The sequence below is a fragment of the Malaya genurostris genome, chromosome 1, assembly GCF_030247185.1.
Source record: "Malaya genurostris strain Urasoe2022 chromosome 1, Malgen_1.1, whole genome shotgun sequence".
NCBI lineage: Eukaryota > Metazoa > Arthropoda > Insecta > Diptera > Culicidae > Malaya > Malaya genurostris.
Window position 1 is genome coordinate 75,109,228 of NC_080570.1, and position 27,709 is coordinate 75,136,936.

Consider the following 27,709-nt stretch of genomic DNA (forward strand, 5'->3'; position numbering starts at 1 on the left):
CGCTCTTTCACCCATCATTAGATTCCCAAAAGCGACAAAACAGAAAATTTTCTCCGATTTGAACACCTCCACGCATTCGAAACATCAAAACTTATTGATTTTGAAGCCCCATTGACACGCTCTTTCACCCATCATTAGATTCCCAAAAGCGACAAAACAGAAAATTTTCTCCGATTTGAACACCTCCACACATTCGAAACATCAAAACTTATTGATTTTCAAACCCCATTGACACGCTCTTTCACCCATCATTAGATTCCCAAAAGCGACAAAACAGAAAATTTTCTCCGATTTGAACACCTCCACGCATTCGAAACATCAAAACTTATTGATTTTCAAACCCCATTGACACGCTCTTTCACCCATCATTAGATTCCCAAAAGCTACAAAATAGAAAATTTTCTCCGATTTGAACACCTCCACGCATTCGAAACATCAAAACTTATTGATTTTGAAGCCCCATTGACACGCTCTTTCACCCATCATTAGATTCCCAAAAGCGACAAAACAGAAAATTTTCTCCGATTTGAACACCTCCACGCATTCGAAACATCAAAACTTATTGATTTTCAAACCCCATTGACACGCTCTTTCACCCATCATTAGATTCCCAAAAGCGACAAAATAGAAAATTTTCTCCGATTTGAACACCTCCACGCATTCGAAACATCAAAACTTATTGATTTTGAAGCCCCATTGACACGCTCTTTCACCCATCATTAGATTCCCAAAAGCGACAAAACAGAAAATTTTCTCCGATTTGAACACCTCCACGCATTCGAAACATCAAAACTTATTGATTTTCAAACCCCATTGACACGCTCTTTCACCCATCATTAGATTCCCAAAAGCGACAAAACAGAAAATTTTCTCCGATTTGAACACCTCCACGCATTCGAAACATCAAAACTTATTGATTTTGAAGCCCCATTGACACGCTCTTTCACCCATCATTAGATTCCCAAAAGCGACAAAACAGAAAATTTTCTCCGATTTGAACACCTCCACGCATTCGAAACATCAAAACTTATTGATTTTGAAGCCCCATTGACACGCTCTTTCACCCATCATTAGATTCCCAAAAGCGACAAAACAGAAAATTTTCTCCGATTTGAACACCTCCACGCATTCGAAACATCAAAACTTATTGATTTTGAAGCCCCATTGACACGCTCTTTCACCCATCATTAGATTCCCAAAAGCGACAAAACAGAAAATTTTCTCCGATTTGAACACCTCCACGCATTCGAAACATCAAAACTTATTGATTTTGAAGCCCCATTGACACGCTCTTCCACCCATCATTAGATTCCCAAAAGCGACAAAACAGAAAATTTTCTCCGATTTGAACACCTCCACGCATTCGAAACATCAAAACTTATTGATTTTGAAGCCCCATTGACACGCTCTTTCACCCATCATTAGATTCCCAAAAGCGACAAAACAGAAAATTTTCTCCGATTTGAACACCTCCACGCATTCGAAACATCAAAACTTATTGATTTTGAAGCCCCATTGACACGCTCTTTCACCCATCATTAGATTCCCAAAAGCGACAAAACAGAAAATTTTCTCCGATTTGAAAACCTCCACGCATTCGAAACATCAAAACTTATTGATTTTCAAACCCCATTGACACGCTCTTTCACCCATCATTAGATTCCCAAAAGCGACAAAATAGAAAATTTTCTCCGATTTGAACACCTCCACGCATTCGAAACATCAAAACTTATTGATTTTGAAGCCCCATTGACACGCTCTTTCACCCATCATTAGATTCCCAAAAGCGACAAAACAGAAAATTTTCTCCGATTTGAACACCTCCACGCATTCGAAACATCAAAACTTATTGATTTTCAAACCCCATTGACACGCTCTTTCACCCATCATTAGATTCCCAAAAGCGACAAAACAGAAAATTTTCTCCGATTTGAACACCTCCACGCATTCGAAACATCAAAACTTATTGATTTTGAAGCCCCATTGACACGCTCTTTCACCCATCATTAGATTCCCAAAAGCGACAAAACAGAAAATTTTCTCCGATTTGAACACCTCCACGCATTCGAAACATCAAAACTTATTGATTTTGAAGCCCCATTGACACGCTCTTTCACCCATCATTAGATTCCCAAAAGCGACAAAACAGAAAATTTTCTCCGATTTGAACACCTCCACGCATTCGAAACATCAAAACTTATTGATTTTGAAGCCCCATTGACACGCTCTTTCACCCATCATTAGATTCCCAAAAGCGACAAAACAGAAAATTTTCTCCGATTTGAACACCTCCACGCATTCGAAACATCAAAACTTATTGATTTTGAAGCCCCATTGACACGCTCTTCCACCCATCATTAGATTCCCAAAAGCGACAAAACAGAAAATTTTCTCCGATTTGAACACCTCCACGCATTCGAAACATCAAAACTTATTGATTTGGAAGCCCCATTGACACGCTCTTTCACCCATCATTAGATTCCCAAAAGCGACAAAACAGAAAATTTTCTCCGATTTGAACACCTCCACGCATTCGAAACATCAAAACTTATTGATTTTGAAGCCCCATTGACACGCTCTTTCACCCATCATTAGATTCCCAAAAGCGTCAAAACAGAAAATTTTCTCCGATTTGAACACCTCCCCGCATTCGAAACATCAAAACTTATTGATTTTCAAACCCCATTGACACGCTCTTTCACCCATCATTAGATTCCCAAAAGCGACAAAACAGAAAATTTTCTCCGATTTGAACACCTCCACGCATTCGAAACATCAAAGCTTATTGATTTTCAAACCCCATTGACACGCTCTTTCACCCATCATTAGATTCCCAAAAGCGACAAAACAGAAAATTTTCTCCGATTTGAACACCTCCACGCATTCGAAACATCAAAACTTATTGATTTTCAAACCCCATTGACACGCTCTTTCACCCATCATTAGATTCCCAAAAGCTACAAAATAGAAAATTTTCTCCGATTTGAACACCTCCACGCATTCGAAACATCAAAATTTATTAATTTTGAAGTCCCATTGACACGCCCTATTACGTACCGCTAATCTTTTGTTGGATGCATAATTTTCTATTGTCATCAATTTTCGCACCCCTCACCAGATGAAACACAACATCAACGATTTAAAAAGTAAATCAATTTGCATTCATGTCTGATCACGATCACGTTTGATTTTTGTCACAATGCTCAAAACAGATCAAATCATCCAATGATTGATCTTACAAAAATCTAGATCAGCTGTGTTTCAAAATCAGCAGTGATTTTGTGTAACGGAAGATCATTGCCGATCGTCCTAGATGTGATTTGGAGATGACTGATCAACTGATCGTAAAAAGATCAGATCAGTAGTGATCTTTAAAGGAAAGATCACAAGTGATTCATGATCAGTAGTGATCGTGATTTGATGATTTTTTGATCGTGATTTTGCCAGCCCTGATACAACTAATCGATTGTTCTGCATACTTTTACTTGCATGAAATGGCCACTACGTAACTGACATAAATGTCGTTCATTTGCCATTGAAAATTTTCAATATGAAACGTTTCTGGTGAAATGAAGGAGAGTTTTGTTTTGCGTTTTGCTGTCTTCGTTCTCCGCTAAGTGACAGCATTTGAATACAGCAATTTCAGTTACCTGAATGGTTATGACTAGAGTGCCTATAACCAGAGTGACGATTTCTCATCCGTAATGTTGGCAACAATTCAAAACATTTTATCCGAAATGTTGGCAGTTTCGTTAGCTTCACATTGTAATTGACAAGTCGTTTGCTCGTTTGGAACTGGAAGCTGGCATTCCAAACGAACAGTTGTCGTCTCTCTGGTTATAGGCACTCTAGTTATGACAAAATGCTAGTTAAATTAACAACATTTTAGTTGAAACAAACAGGGCGTGAAACAACAATTGAAATGTTGTAATTTTGTGATCTGCGGGTTCTTCGTGTAAGCATATCTAATCTATCTTGACTTATAAAGCCATCTTGTAAATTTCTTTCATGATTACACGGACAACCCACAAATTTAAAAATTAAAATGAGATTGTTGGTCGTTAACTGAAAAGATTTAATGTATCAATTTTGTATCATACTAACATTGACGTTTAGAATGCTGTACGAAATTGTTATCACTGATTATCCTGTAATTCCAGAGTTTGAAGTAAGATCAACGATGGTCGATCGGAAAACGAAACCATTCATTTGAATTTAAATTTGTAAAAATTGGTTATTCTTCTCTGGAACTTAGATAGGAAACTAAGTACACGATAACAGTGTCTTATCACAAAACCCAAAATAAATCGTTCAAACAGTTTGATTTATCTATAAACGTTTCAAAAGGATGCAACTTTGTCAAAACTGCGCAGAAAAACACATCGATTGTAGCTTTTTCATGATTTTTGAATCATTCTGGTCGTTTTTCGAGTAATGCTTGATTCAATTTCATCATTTTCTGTCGATAGTAATTTGTATTCACAGTTTCCTCTGGTTTATTAAGCTTGTAGTACAAGATACCTTTTTGATCCTACCAAGTTTATAGCATCGTATTGTTTTCTTTCCGAAGCGATTAGATTTTGCAGATGATGTCGATGGCTGGCGAGGGTCGATCTATGATTTTCTGCGTTTGGGATTCTCGAAATGAATCTATTTCTCATTTACCGCCACTATCCGGAGAATAGAATCCATTCAGCTCATGAGAAATCCATTTCCTCACTATCTGAATCATTTCCATGACGGGTAGATGATCCGAGATATTTTCAAATCGACATATTAAAATTGTTTGAACAGACCAGTGCGTTCTTTGTCTTTCGCACTAAAACTTTCACTGTTAACCTAAGCTACAACAAGAAAATTAATTTGAATAAAATTTGGGTGTTTCTAATAGTGTTTTGATACCATACTGGGTTTGATAGCTACAGTCGGACGATGAAATATGAATGCAAGAACCGGATAAAAACAATTGTCTATGAAAATTCGGTTTCGAATGTTTTTATCCGGTTTTTGCATTCAAAGTTTTTTTTTTGTTGGAACCAAATTCATAAAAATTATTAAGTGCTATTTGCATCTTCGCTCTAAATGGCAGTTTTAAATTTCAAACACTGTAATTCCGGAATCGAAATTAAAGTAGCCTCTAATTGAGGAACCGTAAGCTAAATATGGATAAAATTCAACAGTAACATATGGGACTATAGGCCCTATCATTTGAATCTAATTTTGTGAAAATCCGTTAAGTCCCCTCTGAATGTTAAAAAATCGGTTTAGCTTTATCTGCGCGAAAACTCTGTGACATAATTTTTCACACTAGTCATAACATTTTTGGACTTGATCGATGGTCTTTTAATTAATATGTCGTATAATCGAGCTTCGATTTGGAAGAATTTTTAAAATTAAAATAAGCGTAATCAGATGAAACTCAAAACGGAATTACAGTGTGAAATATTAAAAATATGTGAAAAGCATGCACTTAATTTTCTCAGAGATGGCTACATCGATTTTAAGCAAACTCAGCTTCTAATGAAAAGACCTAGAGTGGAAAACACTTGACATTTATTTAGATCCGACTTCCAATTACGGAGTAATAGGATGATTAGTAACAAATTTTCAATTTTAAACGTGTTGTGCAAAGAGAATTTATTAAAATGAGTCACTGTAGTAAACTTTTCAAATTTGAAGAACTGGTGATCAAATGAAATCAACTTTGGTATATCGGTCTCGGATTTCCGGTTCCAATTTATAGGTTTTGTTAGTTCCGTTTCGGAAGTACCGCACGGAACTACCGTTTTTGAATTAGTTGATTTTAACAACAAAATTTCCAAAATAACTATAAAATTAGTTAAAATTGAGAATTTACTTTGCTGAAAAAACTCTTATTTTTAGAGAATGTGTTTAGTTGGCGAATATTCTGGACACAAACCAGCAATATTTCAATCCAATACGAAATTCTCATTGACAACAAATTTCGTTATTAAAATCAGAAAATTTGTTTCTATTTATCTAGCACCATCATTACTGAAGGACAGGACAAAGAAAACAAAAATGAAATTGGTTTTATTAACAAGTTTATTAGCTAAAAACTCATGAGAAGTGTCAAAGCAAAACAATCCATTGAAAAGCTAAAAGGGACAGTCTTGTTGAAACTGCTTGCAAATTGTTTAGATGTTTTTCGCATGTGTTACGATATATCCATATATAAATTTCTAAACCGATATGTAAAAATGACGTAAACTGTTAGTGGAAAGTGTATTTATTCAGAATTTGTGCGCATTTAAAGCGATTGTGCGTAATAATGTTTTTACGGGGAACAGTGAAGTGAGTTTCGAATATTGCACTCTAATTGTACACGTCAAATGATGCTTTTTGTATCTTCCAACCTTCTCGGCTACGCTGTCCGGTGTACTACTTGTATTCGGTTTTTGTTTCCGAGTGTTAAAAGTTTTCAGTGAGATGGTCAATTTCGCGAAGTCGAATTAACAAAACAGAATTGAGCTTATGTCTTTTTCTCCAATACAACATCGTATTTATACCTGCCAATATAGAAAAGATAATCGTGACTGAAATTTTTTTCGGTAGTCGTGTGCCATCTAGTGGCTAGTAGTCATTACTGTGTTAACGTTTTTTCGGTGACAGAGCGCCATATAGCTGCAAATGGCAGAAACCAATTCAACCATTTATGTTGGTTGAAAACAACGTTTTATTTCTCTAATTCAACTAAAAAATTAGTTGAATGGATATGAAGCGTGCCTTAGCTAAGAAATGACAGCACGTTTAATTGGCGAATTATTTTTATATTACATCATAAATATAACCGTGAAATTTGCAAAAACAATTGTTTATTGAATAGAAATAGGATAATTTGTTCGGATCTAATCTCACAAACTCTATAAATCCTGTTTAACCTGTAGTTCCGGAACCGAAAGTAGTATCCACAACAAATTAAGGAATTCCATATAAAAATGTAAGACTTTTCTTTTGAACCTATAAGTTTGTGAAAATCGATTTGGCCATCTCCAAGAAAAGTGAGTGAGATCCTTTTTTTTTAAATCACTATTTCCAGTTCTTCCGAAACCGGATCCAGATAAACGGAATAGCCGAAGTTGGTTCGTTTGCTACCAACAAATATGACCTACAAATTGGAACAGTTTTGAACGTAGTTAAACTCATACTTACTATCTCATGCTCTATATCGATTAAACCAATTAAACGAAATCTAACAAACGTTACTGTTACTTCTGCATATGTAAGTCAAGCTAAACATCATGAATCAGCAGCATAAAACATGTAGTAAGATTATTATTATAATTATAATTATTGATAATATTATTATTATTGACATCACTACACAACGTGTACGAAATAGAACAAAGCACGCCTTGTTCGTTTTGTGTTTTCTTCTTCTTTCGGCGTTGTACATATTGTCACTCTATATGGCGATTTGAAAACTTTGACACTCATCGCCCTGTAATTGCGGAACCGGAAGTCGGATCCAGACGAAATTTCACAGTAGCTTTAAAGACAGCATGAACTTTAATTCAAATCAAGATTTGTGAAAATCGGTTCAAGCATCGCAGAGAAATCGAAGTGAATTTAGTTTTAGGTGTTTTTCTTCTCCACCTTCGGTGCTCTCGAAACAGGAAAAGAGGGGACCAGTAGTGCCGAATTAAGTTTTCATGCCCACAAACTAACAAGCTCTGCAATTTATCAGACAGTTTTATGGGATTTGTACCTGTTTTTAACCATCGTTCGTGGAAAAATACTAATAAAATGGGTGATTTTCCACTTATCACGCTATAGTTCCGGAACCGGAAGTCGGATCCAGATAAAATGTTCCACTAATTTCTAGGATATTATAAGACCTTTTATTTGAATCTTAGTTTGCGAAAATCGGTTTAGCTGTTTCAGAGATAATTGAGTGTAAACTTTTTCTTAAATTTTCACATATTACCATATAACTCCGGAACCGGAAATCACATTCAAATGAAATTCAATAGCAAACTATGAGACCATAATACCTTTCATTTGAATTTTAGTTTGTGAAAATCGGTTCAGCTATCTCTGAAAAAAGTGAGTGCATATTTTTTTCACTTTTTTGGTACATATCATCCTATATCTCCGGAACCGGAAGTCGGATCGGAATGAAATTCAATAGCAGGCTATGGGACTATGAGACCTTTCATTTGAATCTTTGTTTGTCAAAATTAGCCATCTCTGAGAAAAGTGAGTGCATATTTTTGTTACATACACACATACACACACACACACACACACACACACAGACATTTGCTCAGTTCGTCGAGCTGAGTCGAATGGTATATGACATTCGGCCTCGGTTAAAAAGTCGATTTTCACAGTGATTGCATAGCCTTTCTATATGAGAAAGGCAAAAAACAGCGTTCACAATTTCGTATTATGTAGGTACGCGAAAAAGCTCCACTTTTTTACTTTTTAGTCATTTTAATTATTTTAGACTTAGTTTCGACAGCAATAATGAAACGTTCACATGCTATCTTGTTCTCCGCCAGCGCTGACGTTCGGTTCATTTTTTCCTCCTCCTTTGAATCGTGTAACAGAGAGTGCCTTAGAGAGAGGTCTAACGTCTTCGGAAAGTTCTACATCTATAGTTTCTATGCTGATGGGAAAGTTTTTTTTTATGGTATTTAATTTATGCAATATTCTATTTTACTAATTAAAATCTCTTATTAGTATTTGTTAATTATTTCAATTTATTTTTATTCTTTATTTTTCATGTATATTTGTCCTAGTAATCATAAATACAGGCATAATATTCAATTTCGTTGAAAACAGGTTAACATGCCACGAATATCACCCATAACAACCACGAATATTACACAGTTTTGTGGTTCCATGCATAGGGCACTGCACAGTGGTTTGAATCGACAAAAACGTGAACTTAATTCTTTAGCTGCTAAACCGTTGATTCGGTATACATAGTTTCTTTGGAGAACTCATTCATTAAAATATTTCTCGTAATTTGATCACAATAAAAAATGTGCAAAGCCTACTAAGATAAAAGTTCATTTCAACAACTTTTTCCCTTAAGAGATAGAAAAACGATGCCTTTTACAAAGTTTTAGACCTTCTAACGAGAAAAAACTTTGCCGAATAAGCTATAGGTTTCGGCAATATGAAGCATTTTCGTTTGAAACCACTTAAAATCAATTTTTTATACATAACTTTTTTTGCAACTTTTGTTCGAGACAATTACTAAAAACACAAAATTACACATTTTGGTTGAAGACTGTGCACTGCTTTTCCTTTTCCTAAAAAAGTGATTTAACATTTAAACTTTTATATACACTAACTTTAACTACTAATAGGAAGCAGAGTCGCAGACCAAAAGGCAAATACATATACTTTTTGGAAAGCTTAAATCAAGTTATATAAAGTTACGAAGTGTGTAGCGTGGCTCTTTTAAATTGTGTAAATAAGACAACGAAATATAGAGTGGTTTTTTACCATTTTCTTAGCAAAAACATTTACTAAAACGACTATTTTTGGTTTATTAAAAGGAGCTTTGTAGGGAATTTTCAAAAATTGGAATCGGTCGTTAGTGTAGCTTTGGTGCAATGGTGTAATGATTGAATATAATTTCATGATGCATTCTTGTATGTAATTGATCAAACTAAAGAAGCATGTTAACGTGCTCGTTAAATTTCGACAAGTTTTACTTCTTCTTTTAATAGAATATTTCTCATCCGTTCTTTTGATTCCAATCCAATTCATTTCAAGGATGATATCTTACATCATTACCAGGTCGCCTAAAACAAATACGTTCTTATGAATTAAGCCATACACAGAAAAAAATAATAAAATTCACTCGATTTTTAAATAAATAGTACTATGAAATGGACAGCAGTTGATTAAAAAAATTGATTCAAAACCATCCTCGATGTAAAACTAAAGGGTGATTTTTTAAGAGCTTGAGAACTTTTTTAAACAATAAAACGCAGAAAATTTGCAAAATCTCATCGGTTCTTTATTTTAAACGTTAGATTGGTACATGACATTTACTTTTTGAAGATAATTTCATTTAAATGTTGACCGCGGCTGCGTCTTAGGTGGTCCATTCGGAAAGTCCAATTTTGGGCAACTTTTTCGAGCATTTCGGCCGGAATAGCCCGAATTTCTTCGGAAATGTTGTCTTCCAAAGCTGGAATAGTTACTGGCTTATTTCTGTAGACTTTAGACTTGACGTAGCCCCACAAAAAATAGTCTAAAGGCGTCAAATCGCATGATCTTGGTGGCCAACTTACCGGTCCATTTCTTGAGATGAATTGTTCTCCGAAGTTTTCCCTCAAAATGGCCATAGAATCGCGAGCTGTGTGGCATGTAGCGCCATCTTGTTGAAACCACATGTCAACCAAGTTCAGTTCTTCCATTTTTGGCAACAAAAAGTTTGTTAGCATCGAACGATAGCGATCGCCATTCACTGTAACGTTGCGTCCAACAGCATCTTTGAAAAAATACGGTCCAATGATTCCACCAGCGTACAAACCACACCAAACAGTGCATTTTTCGGGATGCATGGGCAGTTCTTGAACGGCTTCTGGTTGCTCTTCACTCCAAATGCGGCAATTTTGCTTATTTACGTAGCCATTCAACCAGAAATGAGCCTCATCGCTGAACAAAATTTGTCGATAAGAAAGCGGATTTTCCGAATGGACCACCTAAGACGCAGCCGCGGTCAACATTTAAATGAAATTATCTTCAAAAAGTAAATGTCATGTACCAATCTAACGTTTAAAATAAAGAACCGATGAGATTTTGCAAATTTTATGCGTTTTATTGTTTAAAAAAGTTCTCAAGCTCTTAAAAAATCACCCTTTAAATTGGAATACATTAATTTCAATGAATATGATCGTTTTACTTTTAATGTATATTGAAAAATGAAGCACAGTGAAGTAACTTTATATTAAATTTCCTGCACCAAATATGCACTGTCGGTGTTGGTGAAAGCAGCGCTGCATATTATTTTTAAGAACACAAAAGAGTTGGTTGATAATACAAATGCTGGAGCATTTGGTCGATGATAATATTACAATAAAATGCGTGATTGGTTCAACGTTACATACAGGCGTACTCGGTAAAGTATCAAATCAAATTATATAAATTATGAGTCTAGACATTTTTTTAAAAAGAGAAATGCCTGAACTTGAGTATAAAAACGTGCACAGAGTAAGAATAAAGAATAATAACCAACAAAAACAAGTTTGTTTGGTTTTAGGGAATCTGTTGCCTTACTGCAATTCTATTACATTTTCTACTGAAGTCGGTAATATCTCGCGATTTTTTTGTGATAACGGTCAATAAGACACCTATCAACATTCACTTTGAAGAGGAATTCCGAAGAACTCGGTACTCGCTGAGAGTGAGTCATTATAGTAAGCTATAGTGAAGAGTTTTCTCTTTCGTCTGATGTTAAAAGTAACGTTCTATTTTTTATATCTCGACTGCAGTTTCTTGCAAAAGTTGTTGCTTAAAGGTAACCTATCGGTCGATATCACAAAAAACGCGTGATATGAAGATTATTACTAATTTTATTACTGTAATTTTATTACTGTACGTTTTTCCTAAGAAAATGGTCAGAAAAATACTCTATATTTTGTTGTCTCATTCACAGAATTTAAAAGGGCCACGCTACCCACTTCGTAACTATATATTACTTGATTTAAGCTTTCCAAAAAGTATATGTATGTGCCTTTTGGTCTGCGACTCTGCTTCCTATTAGTAGTTACAGTTAGTGTAAATAAAAGTTTAAATGTTAAATAAATTTTAAGGAAAAGGCCAAACAAAAATGTGTAATTTTACATTTTTAGTAATTGTCTCGAACATAGTAGACACTGAAAATAATTGCGAAAAAAGTTTTGTACAAACAGTTGATTGTAAATGGTTTCAAACGAAAATGCTTCATATATCCGAAACTTTTTGCGTTAGATCTATAGCTTCTTCGGCAAAGTTTTTTTTCGTTAGAAGTTATAAAACTTTGTGGAAGACATCGTTTTTCTATCTCTTAAGGCCTAAGGACAGTACCGTAAAGTGGTAGGTTTTTTGCTATTTTCCCGTTTCAAATTAAATTGTCTTGGAAAAGGTGCACAGTATATAAAAACCCACCTGACAATGTCTTTGAAATTTATTAGAGAATATTCTGTGAAATTTTCAGAATGATTCATTGGGTTTAACGGTCGTGTTGTATTTTTTTCTGACTGGAAAACAGCTGTAAATTGGAACGCTCGGAAATACATACATCTTCTTGTTCATCGAATATCTCGGCTTTGAAGGCTTGTATCATAAATCTACCGTGACAAAGTCTAGATAATTTAGTTTAGATGCGATTAACACATAAAAACATATATGTTATCGCGATAAATATAAAACCTTGTATTTTTCTGCAAAAAAAGTCAGTTTCAAAGCATCCGCCATTTTTTTCGCTTTGTCGAGCCAATTTTATTTCTCTCTCCTTTTTCAGAATGCTATCAGGAAACCAAAGCGAAAAATATGGCGGATGCATTGAAACTGACTTTGTTTCACAGAGAAATACAAGACTTTATTTTTGTCGCGATAACATATATGTTTTTATATACTAATCGCATCTAAACTAAATTATCTAGACTTTGTCACGGTAGATTTATGATACAAGCCTTCAAGGCCGAGATATTCGAGTAGAGGTATGTATTTCCGAGCGTTCCAATTTTCAGCAGTTCTTCAGTCAGAAAAAAATCATTCTGAAAATTTCACAGAATATTCTCGACTAAATTTCGAAGACATTGTCAGGTAGGTTTTTCTACATTCTGCACCGTTTCCAAGAAAATTTAATTTGCAACGGGAAAATAGCAAAAAACCTACCACTTTACGGTACTGTCCTCAGCCCTTAAGGGAAAAAAAGTTGTTGAAATGAACTTTTATCGTAGTAGGCTTTGCACAATTTTTATTGTGATCAAATCACGAGAAATATTTTTATGAATGAGTTCTCCAAAGAAACTATGTATATCGGATCAACGGTTTAGCAGCTAGAAAATTAAGTTCACGTTTTGTCGATTCAAACCACTGTGCACTGGTCTTACAAACCAGCCTTGTCGTATGTTCGAGCGCCGACTTGGAAGGATTCTTAGTGTCAGTAGGATTATAATCGGCTGCGAAGTTTATTGAAACAGAAAGTCAAATTCCACAAAAAGGAATGTAATACCAACGCTTTGCTTACCACGAGTGTCAAAGTACACTCTGCTGTATATTAAATAGGGTAACGGATCTCTATTTCATCTGAGCTCCTAATTCCATCTCATCCCTTCATCTAAAAACTTTGAACATTAATCATATCTTTCAACGTACCTGAATCAAAATGTGAAATATTTTAAAAGTTTTGAATGTTTATTTAAGTTTTTGTCTTGAGTGTATCGGCTCCAAAAAGCTTCTACTGCGTGAAGCGTATCTAAGTTTTCATGACATTATTTTAATGACCGTCGTTTTAGTTCACCGTTTGAGATTTCAATCACTCATTACCCTGTAATAATGGAACTGCAAGTGGATCGAGAACAGCAATTGTATGAAACCATAAAACTATTTTTTAGAATCTAAACGTGTGACAATCAATCAAACATTCCATGAGATGTCGAAGTGAGTTGTTGGTCATTATTTACGGTACTTTCTAAACCGGTATTCAGGGGCCAGCATAACCCGAAACAATTCATATGGCCATGAATTAACATGACGAATATATTGGCATGGTTTTGAGCCCAACTTTTGAAGATTTTGTGGTATCGTCATCCTGTATGACGGTTTGAATTTAAAAAACTTATGACCCTGTAATTGCGGAATTGGAAGCCGGAATTGGATAAAAGCAACCAATTTTGTATGGAAGCATAAGTCTTTAATTTGAATTTCGGGGAAACAGTTGAGCTCCTCTATTCTCGATATTTTTGGAACCGGAATTCGGAAGCCGGTCACGTCAGTTAAATTCGCCTAATGGATTTTAACCATTTCATTAGATTTGGAATTGTTAAAAATCTGCCTTCCACGTATAATTTTTTTTTACCCTCCGGGACCAAAACCGAATACCGGTAAAACTGAAGTAAGTTTATTTGGTCGTCGACTCTTAAAATCTGTGAATTAGATAAACCCGCTAAATTTATGTGAAATTTTTATACTAATCACCTTGTATCTTATGAACCACAAGTCGGATCTGATTGAAAATCAAGCAGTTTTTAAGACCTTTCATGTTCATGATTTTTTTTCACACACAAATTTGCTTATCTCGATGAACTTCTTCAAATAGTATAAGGGTGTAAGAAGTTGTGTTCTTCCAGTATAAATAAATATAAATATGAAATTGTTTTGAATTTGAAAATACTGCCATCTTTCTAATACATATGTCATGTTCGAACGATTATGTTGCCATAAACGAACCGTGCTAAAATCGAAACGTCATGAAAAAGGGTAATATGATGATAGTCCTTTAGCTGCTAAGAAACAATTGCATAAAACAGTATTGAAAATCGTGTTTCACTTTGCTCCGAAACATCGCTTTATCATCAAGCGCATAAAACTCCTACTATTGGAATAAGGCGAAGAGTCGCTTACACAAAAATGTCGATATCTCCGTTAAAAATGAACGGATTTTAACAATCTATGGCTTGTTGGATTGCTTTTACCGTACGGAATCTAAGTCTAAGAAAACATAATCTGTTTTCAAGGACAATTGTGACAGATATTATAAAAAAATCCAAAATTTAAAACTTCGTCAAACTCAAAAAGTAAACATCCTATCTCAAAAGCATTCAATAGCGTTCTGGGTAACGGGGAGATCTTTCATTTGCGACTAGTTTGATCAAAATCGGTCCAGACATCTCTGAGATCTAGACCTCTTTGTTGACAACACACACACACAGTCAGTTCAGTTCGTCGATCTGAATCGATTGGTATATGACAGTTTGAGCGAATTATTCACCTATCCGCAATGTTATTTATTGAAGTTTTGAAGCTAAAACGGCGAGAAATGCGACGCCAGCATTTTGATATAACAAAAGTGTTCACACGAAACTAATGGGAAACATATATGCATGTTTGATGGTGGTTATCAGACAGTTGAACCCGGTTTTTGTTACTACCCCGACTTCGCTGCACCACTTAATGGTTGTTATACCACCAATAGAGCTGAAACTGACGGTTACATTCTGGGTATTACTGAAACGGATAGAAGAGAGCTTTTTACGATCCTAAAATATCTTTCGGTTTTATCCACCGAACTATTCTGCTGAACGGTGCTATTCGGTTGATGGTCGATATTTTACGATAGAGCTGGCGCGTGTTTTCTCGCTTTCCATTTTTTTTTCCTTCAAGTTTGAAGTCACTATCGAACGAAGGAATTTCTAAAAATCACTGCCTCGATGAAAACCACCAGGAGCATTACATTCCTATCGAGCAACCGGACATACCAGATGGTGTAAATTTTCGACAATAAACATTTATGCAAAAAGAATATCTTCGAAGCGTTTCGCGCGGTGAACATTTCCCACTGCACAAATGGTTTCGTTGGATGGTGACTAGTTTGAATGGAAACGCATTAAATTCTTATCACACTACATTAGGAGATTTCTGCCAGTGCTGCTCAGTATAACGTCCGAAATTCGGTTTAGATACTGAATATAAGCAATTAAGGTTTTGTGCTAAATGTTTATTTATCAAATCGCACCAAATAAAATGAACAAATCAATAATACATTCTCTTCTAACTTCAAAGTTCAACTGTTCGCTTATAGTTTTTAGCTGATGCATTGTTTTTCATTCTTTCTTTTCTTTTCGAATTTATTTCACTAGAGTTATGCAACGCTCGGTCGAGCAAACAATAGTGGCAGCAGCGTTCAGTCGACACTCAGTCCGCTAAGTCATCAGGCCCCGTCCGGGAGCACGACGCTGCCACTGCCAGCGATAGTGGGTGGCGTAGGTGTCGGCGTGAGCAGTCTGCTGAGCAGCCCCGCATCTCAGTCGCACGTCACATCCTCGCTCAATGAGTACCGGTTTCGACCGGAAGTGGTGACGACATCCAACCGAATACAGGAAAGTTGTATATAATAGTTCCGTAGAGCGTATGATTGTACCTTGCTAAATGTTTGCGGTCTTTGCGAATGAGATTTATTTTCTCTGGTATACTCGAAGAATCAGTTTATGTCCGTAGTCAAAGTTATCAGGATTAGCAGATACATTCGAGATCTGGTCGAAAATTGAGTGCATGTATGAAGTGAAAAAATATCAACAATTAATACTCGATAACATATTTTAAGTAGATCATGTAATGGCATCGAAGCAAACGAATTATTAACCATGGAAGAATCCGAAACAGCTCTTGGTGAAACCTTATGTGAAATAGATAACTGGAACTTATAAAGTTTTATCATTATTTTTTAATAGTGAATTTTCCAAAAGAGTGGTCATCGACCTTTGTAAACTGCTAGAAACTAGTACAGTATTAGACGAAAGATCGATTTTAAAGCTCATCGAATCTAACCTTTTCCTGTGAACGAAACACTTCCAAAAATGACATCGCTTAAAATTGTGTTTCGACTTTAAATCCAACATGATGAAAGACCGAGAAATTGCGTTACTGACTGGACAATAATCGCACACTAGTCGAAAAACAATTCGATTCATAAATATATCAAATGCGTGGAAACGAAGCAGGAAGTAAGTGGAAAACTACACATATGACTGAATCATATCGATTTCCGCAGATTAGTTCAAATGTGACACAGTTCATCACGCTATAAGAAAGAATTAAGCAAAAGAAAAGATGAACCACCAAAAAATATGTTAAGGCGTCTGAATGAGATCGATACGGAGAAACTCCGAAGAAACAAATACTTCTTTATGTGACATCAATGATATTGTAGATACTGTGTGCTAAGATTTAGTAGTGAAGAAGCAATGCCTGTTTCAATTTGTATAAACAATGTAAACGAAGGTTACGAAACTGTGTACTAAAGATGTCAAGAACCTGTGAACTCTATATAGGAAAAGAAACTCAAACGTTGAGAGAATGAATAAAACAAATTTTATTAAAACCGTACGCGCAAAAACTTTTCGTGGGAATAGAATCGAAAGAACTTATAATAATAAGAGCAATTTGAGAAGGGACTAATAAAAAATTCCTTGAAAATTTTAAATAATGTATGTTTCAGAAACGATGGGTCCGATCAATTTGGTGTCTTCTGCAATGTTTTAGGTAATTATAAGGATTATGTAACAAAATATAGTGCTGATGACAACAATTTTTTATTTCTTTCCTATTTTAAAAAGAAAACCTTAAATTCAAATATAAAAAACGGCATTTTTTTATTTTTCCCTTTCTCATATAGAAAGGCTATGCAATCGCAGTGAAAACCGACTTTACAACCGAAGCCCGGAGGGCCGAGTGTCATATACCATTCGACTAAGTTCGTCGTTACCAATTTTCTCGGAAATTTCTTCACCGATTTTCACATACTTAGATGCAAATGAAAGGTCCAGAAGTTCCTTAAAAAATTATGGAAAATTGATTCAGATCCAACTTCCGATTCCGGTATTACAGTGCGATTAGTGAAAATTTTCAATTTCATCAGTATTTTTACAAAAGCGAAATCATTAGCAAATTTTTATAAAACTTACTGCTAAATTCATCTAGTTAGCAGATCTTGTTAGTTAGTGTATATATAAAAATACTTTGGGACTACTAGTCTCCGGTTTCCGCTTCCGAAGGCATCGATAATAGTGAAGAAAAGCTCCAAAAACGGAACTCACTTCGATTCCTCAGCAATGGTAAACCGATTTTCACGAATCATGATTAAAATTGAGGCTCTCATTGTCTTAAAAGATACTGTGCAATTTCATCCAGATCCGACTTCCGGTTCCGAAATTATAGGACGATGAGTGTCAAAACATTTCAATCGTCATTCAAAATGACGATGCAAAACTGGGATGGGTCTGTACGTGCGGCATTGCTCCGTTCGCAATGTGCTTTGTTCAATTGCATATAGTGTGCGGGGTTGTCACATTTAAATCTCTATTTTTCAGTTGCAAAATATGTTAATTTGTAAATCTTGTATTCAATTTGTACCTACTTGTTAGTGTTACAAATTACAAAATCATGACTACAATGCTATTCTATAAAAGTACACTTATTGCTTTCTTATATAAAAAGTTTATGCAATCACTTGAAAAATTGCCTAGTGAAGAAGTTCATCGAGCTGAGCAATGTCTATGTGTGTATGTATGTGTATGAGTATGTGTCAAATAATGTCGCTCATAGGTTTTTATTAAATTACATTATGCTTTCATAGGGTAAAGTGTGTTTAAAATTGAACACCGGCATATAGAGCGACGATACAAAACAGGCTTAAATTCTTCTAGATTCAGCACGAAACTGATTCAATTTGTAGGCTATATTAGTTACTTATTTACGAACCGACTTCGGCTATACTGGTTTCAAGTTCCCGGTTTTTAGTAGTACCGGAAATAGTGGTCAAAAACTCTTAAACGAGACTCACTGAATTTTCTCAGGGATGATTTGATCGATTTCCACAAACTTAGGCTCAACTAAAAGTGGAGTCCGACTCTCGGGTCCAGATCTGTAAGACAAAGTATGTTTAATCATTTAGTTCGAATTCGTATGACCTGACATAACTGTTTACAAATTTATAGGTTATGTTAGTTCACACCTAAAAATAGTTTCCTATTTTATTCAAGATTGAAAAAATATTTCTTCACAGAGTCTTCTAGTGAATTTTTTGGGAATATAATTAATATGAGAAAGGCAAGGTTTTTGATATGTTGTAGCTGAAGTCTAAAGTAAACTACTGTCAAATGGAATAGAGAAAAAATATTTTCAAAATAATTTCATGACAAGCATTTTTTCATATTTTAAGAAAGAACGCCAAATTTCGAATGAAAAAGATTGTAATCAAAATTTTGCGATATGCTACAGTTTTCGAAATACAGCTTTTTGAACAAAATCGGGATTTTTTTGTAACAATTTTGGATGATCTTTGAATGTAAAGGTACCATCGGACCTGCCCAATAACCTATTCCATGTATCATCCAAACCATACTCCTTAACGTTTGACGATATCTGGTATACTTGGTGTATCGTATCCATTCATGCGGATTGTTAACATATAAGCAAAGTTTTTAGAAACAGTAAACAAATTGTTAAGCAACTGTTTGTATTCATTCTATGTTATGGTTTTAAGCATGTATAAAATATATGGAATAGGAATCAGAAAACATGTTTCACAGTTTTCTGAAATAAACCTGTTGTTATATTATTCCTGATCTAACAAAAATGTACCTGTTGGTTGTTAAAAGTATCTAGGTTTGTATATAACACAATCTGGTACTGCGAATAAACAAGCTAGTGAGAGACAAGTGATAATCAAGTGAAAAAACCTGTTTTAATCCACCTAGTGGTGTAATGATGCTTTCTCATATTATACTGTGGTATTCTTCAAAATAATTTTCTTCGATTCTTCAAAGAATAACCGAAATCGGTTTGTTTGACCGTCTACTGATAAAAACTATCAATAGGAATACATTTGAGGTCGATATAGAAATTTTTTAAAGGTTATCCCCATTTTCAGTGATGGTATACAATTTTTCAACCACTTTACCCTATATTTCCGGATCCGGAAATCGGATCCGCATGAAATTCAGGAATTACGTATGGGACCACAGGACCTTTCATTTGAACCTAAGTTTGTGAAAATCGGTCGCGCCATCTATGAGAATAAATAGAACATATATTTTCTTTTTTTGCACATTTTACCCCATAACTCCCGAGCCGGAAGTCCGATCCAAATAATATTCAGGACTTTTTTATGGGACCGCAAGACCTTTCATTTGAATCTAAGTTTGTGAAAATCGGTTCAGCCATCTCTGAGAAAAGTACGTGCACTTATTTTCACAATTTTTTGCACATTTTACTCCATAATTCCGGAACCGAAAGTCGGATCCAAATGATATTCAGGAATTTTGTATGAGACCACAAGAGCTTTCATTTGAATCTAAGTTTGTGAAAATCGGTTACATACACACATACGCACATACACACACACATACACACATACACACACATATACACACACAGACATTTTGCGTACTCGACGAACTGAGTCGAATGGTATATGACACTCGGCCCTCCGGGCCTCGGTTCAAAAGTCGGTTTTCACAGTGATTGCATAACCTTTCTATATGAGAAAGGCAAAACAAAAAGCCTTTTTTACGCGGATTTCCGAATGTCCTACACCAATCGTTTCACCTCAACGAAGTGAGCAAATGTCCGTGTGTGTATGTGTGTGTCTGTATGTGTGTTGTCAACTAAGAGGTCGAGAGCTCAGAGATGGCCTGACTGATCAAACTAGTCGCAAATGAAAGGTCTCCCCGTCACCCAGAACGCTATTGAATGGTTTTGAGATCGGATGTTTACTTTTTGCCTTTCTCATATAGAAAGGTTATGCAATCGCTGTGAAAACCGACTTTTTAGTTATACGAAGTTTTATGTCAAAATTTTCTGTTTTTTGACAGTATCTGTCACACTTGACCTTGACAACAGAATATGGTTTCAGACTTAGATTCCGCACGGTGAACCTATCCAACAAGCCATAGATTGTTTAAATCCGCCCAATTTTAACGGAGATATCGAAATTTTTGTGTGAGCGACTTTTTCCCCTATTCCAGCAGTAGGAGTTTTGAGCGCTGTATGACAAAGCAATGCTTGGGAACAACGTGAAACACGATTTTTTATACTGTTACATACAATTGTTTCTAAGTACCAAAAAGACTGTGTACAGCATCCATTTTCATGACATTTAGCCTCGGAGCGATTTTAGCACGGTTCGTTTTTGGCAACATAATCGTTCGAATACGACATATGTAAATCAGATGATGGCCAAGATGGCAGCATTTTCGAGTTGAAAGCAATTCCATGATTATATTGATTTAAACTACTTATATCAATAAATGCTAGAAGAACATAACACCCATATACCATTTGAATCAGTTCGTCGAGATCAGCAAATGCGTGTGTGACAAATAATTTCACTCAATTTTCTCAGAAATGACTCAACCGTTTTCTACAAACTCAGATTCATATGAATAGTCGTATGCTCCTACACAAGGTTCCTTAATTGCGTCTGGATCCAACTTCTGGATTAGGAACTACAGGATGATATTTGTTTATTTGTTTATTTGTTTGTTTCTTATGATTCATCTGACATAGTTTGTCTTAATGAATAAAAATTAATGAACTAAGTACACTAAATTTAATTTTCACGATACACAATATGAAAAAGGTCAAGTAGACGTTGATGAAACACACGGGACGACACATTAAAATCGAAATACTGGAAAAACTCGTTGAATCTCGTACAGACAGAGCGAAAAGGTTCGTGCTGTCCATAAACCGTATTCCTTGATTCCAGGAGCAGAAAGTTGCGTTGACGAAGTGATCTTTCCGGTGCGTAGAGATTTAACCGCATTAGCAAAGGTGGGCAGTCAATATCCCCCAAAAGCAGTTTAGCAGCAAATGTAGCTTGAGCAATGATTCGTCGTGTTTCCAATGGCTCAAGATTCAATAGACGACATCGATCGGTATAGGGCGGTAAATTCATGGGGTCACGCCACGGTAGCAGTCGCAGAGCGTATCGCACAAATTTTCGTTGAACAGCTTCAATCCTAGTTTTCCAGAGAGCATGGTAAGGACACCACACCACAGCGTTTGACTCGAGTATAGAGCGTACAAGTGAGCAATACAAAGATCTCAAACACAACGGATCCCGAAACTCTGAGGCAATCTTCATGATGAAACCGAGTTGACGATTGGCTTTGGCTAAAATTTCGTCATAATGAAGTCTAAAAGTCATTTTTTGATCCAGAATGACACCAAGATCCTTTATATTCTCCACTCGTGTCATAGATCTTCCCGCAATGAAATAATCGAATATGACTGGATCAGTTTTACGATGGAAGGAGATGATACAGCATTTCTCGATACTTAAACATAAATAGTTCTTTGAGCACCATTCAACGTACGTTTGAATCATTTCCTGTAACTCAATGCAATCCAGGAGACATTTGACAACTTTAAAGATTTTTGTGTCATCGGCATAGGAGAGTCTGCATTCCGGTGGTAATAGTAGCAGAAAATCGTTCATGAAAATCGAAAACAGCAGCGGTCCAAGATTACTGCCTTGCGGAACTCCGGACAGGTTTGAGAAAACTTCTGAAGTCGAGGAGCCAACTTTTACACTGACATAACGGTTTGTTAGGTAGGATCTGAACCATTTCACGCTCATCGATGAGATTCCCAGTCGTTGCAATTTTGATAGAAGAATTCCATGATCCACTCGGTCAAATGCTGCTTTGAGATCCATATATGCTGCGTCGATTTGCCATCCGCCTTCCATACTCTGCACACATTTCGAAGTGAACAACATGAGATTAGATGACACCGAACGTTTCGGATAGAACCCATGCTGCTCGTTATCTATGTAGTTCCTACAGCTGGCAAAGAGGGAATCGTTCACAATAATTTCGAACAGCTTTGAGCAAGCACACAAAGACGTTATTCCTCGATAATTGGAGACATTGCGTTTATCACCTTTTTTGTGAACAGGAAACAGATAGGAGAACTTCCATCGAGAAGGAAACTCACATTGTAGAGTTGAAAGGTTAAACAGTCTTGCTAGTGGATAACTGAGAGCGCCTGCACAACGCTTCAGCACAGATGAGGGAATACCGTCGGGTCCAGCAGCGAACGACAACTTCAATTTGTTCAATGCGACTCTAACCATTTCTTCGGTTACAAGCGGAATATTGAAATTGAAAATATCACGAGGCACATCTGTGACTGCTTCGTCTATTTGCATCAGTGTAGCAGAACTTTCGTTGAATGTTTGTTTAAAATGACGGGCAAATAAATCGCACTTTTCCTTTTCGTTGCGGGCCGTTTCATCGGTTAAGTACATAGAGTGCGGAAGGCCAACCTCTCTCCTTTTTGAGTTAACGAAGGACCAGAAACGTTTAGGGTTTCGACGAAGATTCATTCCAATACGTTTAATATAGCAACGATATAGAAAAATGTTGTAACGGCGATACTGTCTAGTTACTATATTCAGTTGTTGTTTGATGTACTGCGAACGAGTGTTACAATATTTTCGTAAGGTGGCAGAACGTGTTCGCTTAAGAGCACGTAAACGTGGATTAGACCACGGCGGTTTTAGCGGTGGACGACTAGCTGGAACAGCTTGAGAAACAACACTTTCTACAGCATCGCAGAAACATTCAACAGCGTCATTGACATTAGCAGTCCTTTCAATGAATCGCCAGTCGATAACGGAAAGTAGATCGTTCAGTTCGGCATAATTGACTCGACGAAAGTCAAGAGAGAATGAGATAGATGGTTCGTCGTACTCAATTGGCGTTGGTATCCTAAACTCAACGCCTAGAGCGGGATGGTCCGCGTCAAGGTCAATCAGTGGCTCAACTGGCGAGAAAACGTTTATGACCGGTAAAGCGACATCATTTGCGAGTATTAAATCTAACAGACGATCGTTTCGATTCAGCAATGTATTAATCTGGGTAAATCCATTCAGGTTGAACCCATCGAGAAGAGCGCTGCAGGCAGTCGGAATTTGCGACAGCAGTGGATCTACGAAAGGTAATCCGCCTTCAGGAAAACACCATCGTAAACCGGATTGATTATAGTCACCGAACAATAGCGCAGGAGTGCGAGGGCTTAATCGGAAAGATATCGAACTCAAGGAGTCTATGTGCTCATTGATACTCACCGAGTCGTTTTTACGATCAGGGGGCAGGTAGATTACTCCGATACTAAGCGAATCTCGTGGGAGTTCAACCAATACCCATAACTGCTCAAGCGATACAGATATGATTGTTTGATCAATTGAACTGCTAAATTTTTTCGATACTGCGATCAGTACGCCTCCTCCGCGTGTTTTGTGGCTGTTCAGCGGGGAGCGATCACTCCTGTAAACAGCATACAGGTGACCGAAGAGTTGCACAGAGAAAATTTGATCATTCAGCCAGGTTTCCGTTAGGACGATAATGTCGTATTCGGCATCCGAAACAGCTAGGAAGAATGCATCAATTTTTGTCCTCAATCCACGCACGTTCTGGTAGTAAATGCGTAAACCATTCGAAAAAGTAACACTAGAAAGCGGAAAATTGTCAAGTACAGCGGGTTCTAGTAGCTCATTATACTCGCCTGGAGTAGCATGTCGGAAGCCTCCTCTACCATCACCGACCACAGGACCGGGACGATGACGATGATGGATGTCTTCGGAGAGCACGACTGGGTGGAGTGGTAGGGAGACTTCCTTAGTGCTTGTTACTGGGTGTCCCGGATCCGAGGCTGCGACGACGATGGTTGAGGAGTGCCGTTGTCTAAAGGGGTCGTAAGTGCTCCTTTTTCGGCAGTACGCACTTTAACGTGATCGACAAATTCACGAAAGAGAAGTCCACTGGGCCAGGTCGATGCGTCAAGTGATTGTTCTTTTAAAGATGGGTCTAGTCCGACTTTAAACGATATAAACGTCAATTTGGTTGGGTCCGCATCTTTTGGAACAAGCCGTACGACATCGACAGCGTCAGATACATTGAGACAGCGAGATACAATTTTTTGCACATCTTCAACGGTCACCAATGGTTGAAATCCAGATAAGTAGAGCCAAAATTTGTGTGATGCTACTGGAGAAACAATGAACGGAACAGATAAATCGCTCAGATCGATAGATTTGGTTCCATGTACAGCAGCATCTTGCACGGCTTGTCCATTGTTTCCACGGCGACGTTTTACTCCTAATTTTGGCCAGCCGCTTGTGTTCATAGAATTGTGAAATGTGAAACGAAATCAAAATAGTGTTACTCATTTTTCTGGTAGATGGCTGAACCGAACTAAGATTAAAATGAAAGGTCTTAAGATCCTATAACATATCTCGCTTTTTAGTCAGATCCAACTTCCGGTTTATGAGATACAGGGTGATTAGTATAAAAATGTCTATTTCGCACAAATGTATTAGGTTTATCGGGTTTGTAGATTTGGATAGTCGATAACCAAATAAACTTATCTCAGTTTTTTCGATTAGGAAGGTACTCAATAATTTAATTCGCACTACGATTTTTAAAAGATGTCTACACTGATTTTCAAACAGTTTGAATCAAATGTAAACTATACAGCTCTTGAGGTGGATTTAACTGACTTCGGCTATACCGATTTTAGAATTCCGGTTCCAGTATCGAATCGTTTTTCAAAGCTCAATCTTTTTCTCAAAAAAGTCCAAATCAAATTTCAACTACAAAAATTCAAATTAAAGGATTTATGGTCCCATACAAAATTAAATTATTTCATCCGATTCTGGAATTACAGGGTGATGAGTTTTTAAAATTCATACCGATACAGAAGATGACACTCCAAAAAACTTCAAAGTTGGACTCAAAACTATTGCATTTATACGTCATATTAATTTATGGTCATACGAATCGTTTTCGGTTATGCTGGCTCTTGAATACTGGTTCTGGCAGTACCGTGAATAACCGTAAGCTCTAAAATGAAATTTATTTCGACATCTCATGGAAGATTCAATCGATTATCATACATTTAGATTAAAATTCGATCCGATTTACAGTTTCTACATTACAGGGTAATGAGTGAATAGAACTTTAAATTGCCGCTTGAATATCATTAAAATAATGTCATGCGTACTAAAACACCGAAGAATATTCATGCAAAAAACACATGCGGATGATAAAAAAGGTATCATCTCACTGGATTAGGCACGTTTTTTTTAGATTACACCAGATCTGGACGTTTCATGCATTTCTAAGACATTTAGCATCAAATTCTTTCTTCTTGTGGAAATTTTTTTACGCGGATTTCTGAAGTGGCGCGGTTTTTTTACGCGGTACGTATCCTCCGCGTAAAAAGAGACCTCAGTGTATTGCCAAATTAGTTGAACTAGGATTTGTTGAAAAAAATCTGCTTAACAAAAAAATTAAAATTTGCGATGATTCATCGAGTAGTGAAGAGGAAAATGCTTGTATGGATGTTCAGAGTTAGGAAACAATACCAGCAACAACTGAAACATCAATAGAGTCAAGAAATTCCAACATGATTGTTTTCAGTCAGGAAACATTAGAAGCGAAGTCAGCAACGTCAGCAACATCAATAGAAAAAACGAACTCAAACGTGCCAGAATACATTAAAAATGTTAATATTGATATTCAATGAATCAATCTCGAGTGTTGCCGTGGCCCCAATTTATGAAACGAAAATTAGTTCTGTTAAATACACTATGGAGAAATATCACGAGATAATAAACAGTATTAGAAGACATATATTTGCTCTAACAAGGAAATTAGTTTTGATATAGATGTTAAAAGGCATTTTTTCGCAACATTGCATGGCAAGGGACATGATGCCATAGGAGGAAGAATAAAACGCATGGCTACAAGTCTTGCTAAGGAACGTAAACATCCCATTAAAATTCAAAGGAACTATTCGATTTTGCTCAAAAGCGAAAGGAGAAGAGACATTAGAGTGTGAAAATACCGAGAAACAATATTCAAAATCAATTACTAATCCAGGAACACAAAAATACCATTAATTCATTCTTTTTTCTGTAGATAAAATAGAAATTAGACCATTTTCAAATTGTAATGCTAGCATAAAAATTGTAGATATTATTAAACAATAAGGAAGCTTTAATCGTTTTCTTCAGTAAATTCAAATAAACATCCGAGAATCGTTACAAAAATAAAAACTTTCCCATTAAAAGAAACTGTATCTCTAGAACGGTAGCATGTTACAAAATTTTAATTTACGTTGTTTTAATTAGAAATTTAGCGATCTTTCATAAAAATAAATAAAAAACAAAAATTTCATGATTTTAAAATATCTACATTATATTTTTATAGTATTTTACTTTGGACTTCCCGGGTTGGCGGTTCAATGCATAGGACGCTGGTCTTACAAACCAATAGTCGTATGTTTGAGTCCCGACCTGGAAGGATTCTTAGTGTCAGTAGGATCCATAGTACTAGCCATGCAATGATTCTGTACACTAAGAATCGGCTGCGAAGTCTGTTGACACAGAAAGGCCAAATTCCACAGAAGGAATGTAATGTCAAGACATTGATTTTTACTTTGGATTTCAGCTACAATATATTTAAAAAAATCCCTTCTATGAAATATTTTGATTTAAAATGTTCCTTCTAAAATAATAATCATCAAATCAATTTTTTTTCAACAGTGCTCAATTTTTCTACATAATCCTTATAATTACCTAAACTATAGCAGAAGACACGAAATCGATCGGATCCACCGTTTCTGAAACATATAGTATTGATCATTATAAGGGATATTTGCTAAGTCCCTTCTCAAAAGTAAGGCTACAATAAAAATGACAAACTTCTGATGCAAATTGTCTTCTTTGGTCATAAAGAATGCATAATACAATGAAAAATCGACCTTCGATTTCGTATGGAATTGGACTTTAGTTTTGTTGAGACGTAGAGCCGTCATGAGCTAGTTTTTAATTTGATCAGTATCAAACGGAGAAAACAGATTGATAAAATGACTTGCGAATGCAACATTTTTACAATCTGATTTCCCCGTTGGATACTAATAATACTATTAGTAATAATAATAA

At 36.1% G+C, this 27,709-nt stretch overlaps 1 protein-coding gene across 4 annotated transcripts in view; it reads left to right on the forward strand.

The window, feature by feature from the left end:
• Nucleotides 1-17,079, forward strand: part of LOC131440500 (titin) — a 350,616-nt gene extending 333,537 nt beyond the window's left edge. For all 4 annotated transcript variants that reach the window (XM_058611823.1, XM_058611822.1, XM_058611825.1 and 1 more), the window contains one exon: nucleotides 15,834-17,079. In XM_058611823.1, coding sequence (XP_058467806.1) covers nucleotides 15,834-16,088 — 255 coding nt within the window. In that variant the 3' untranslated portion in view covers nucleotides 16,089-17,079. The remainder of the gene's footprint in view (nucleotides 1-15,833) is intronic.
• Nucleotides 17,080-27,709: the final 10,630 nt, after the last annotated feature.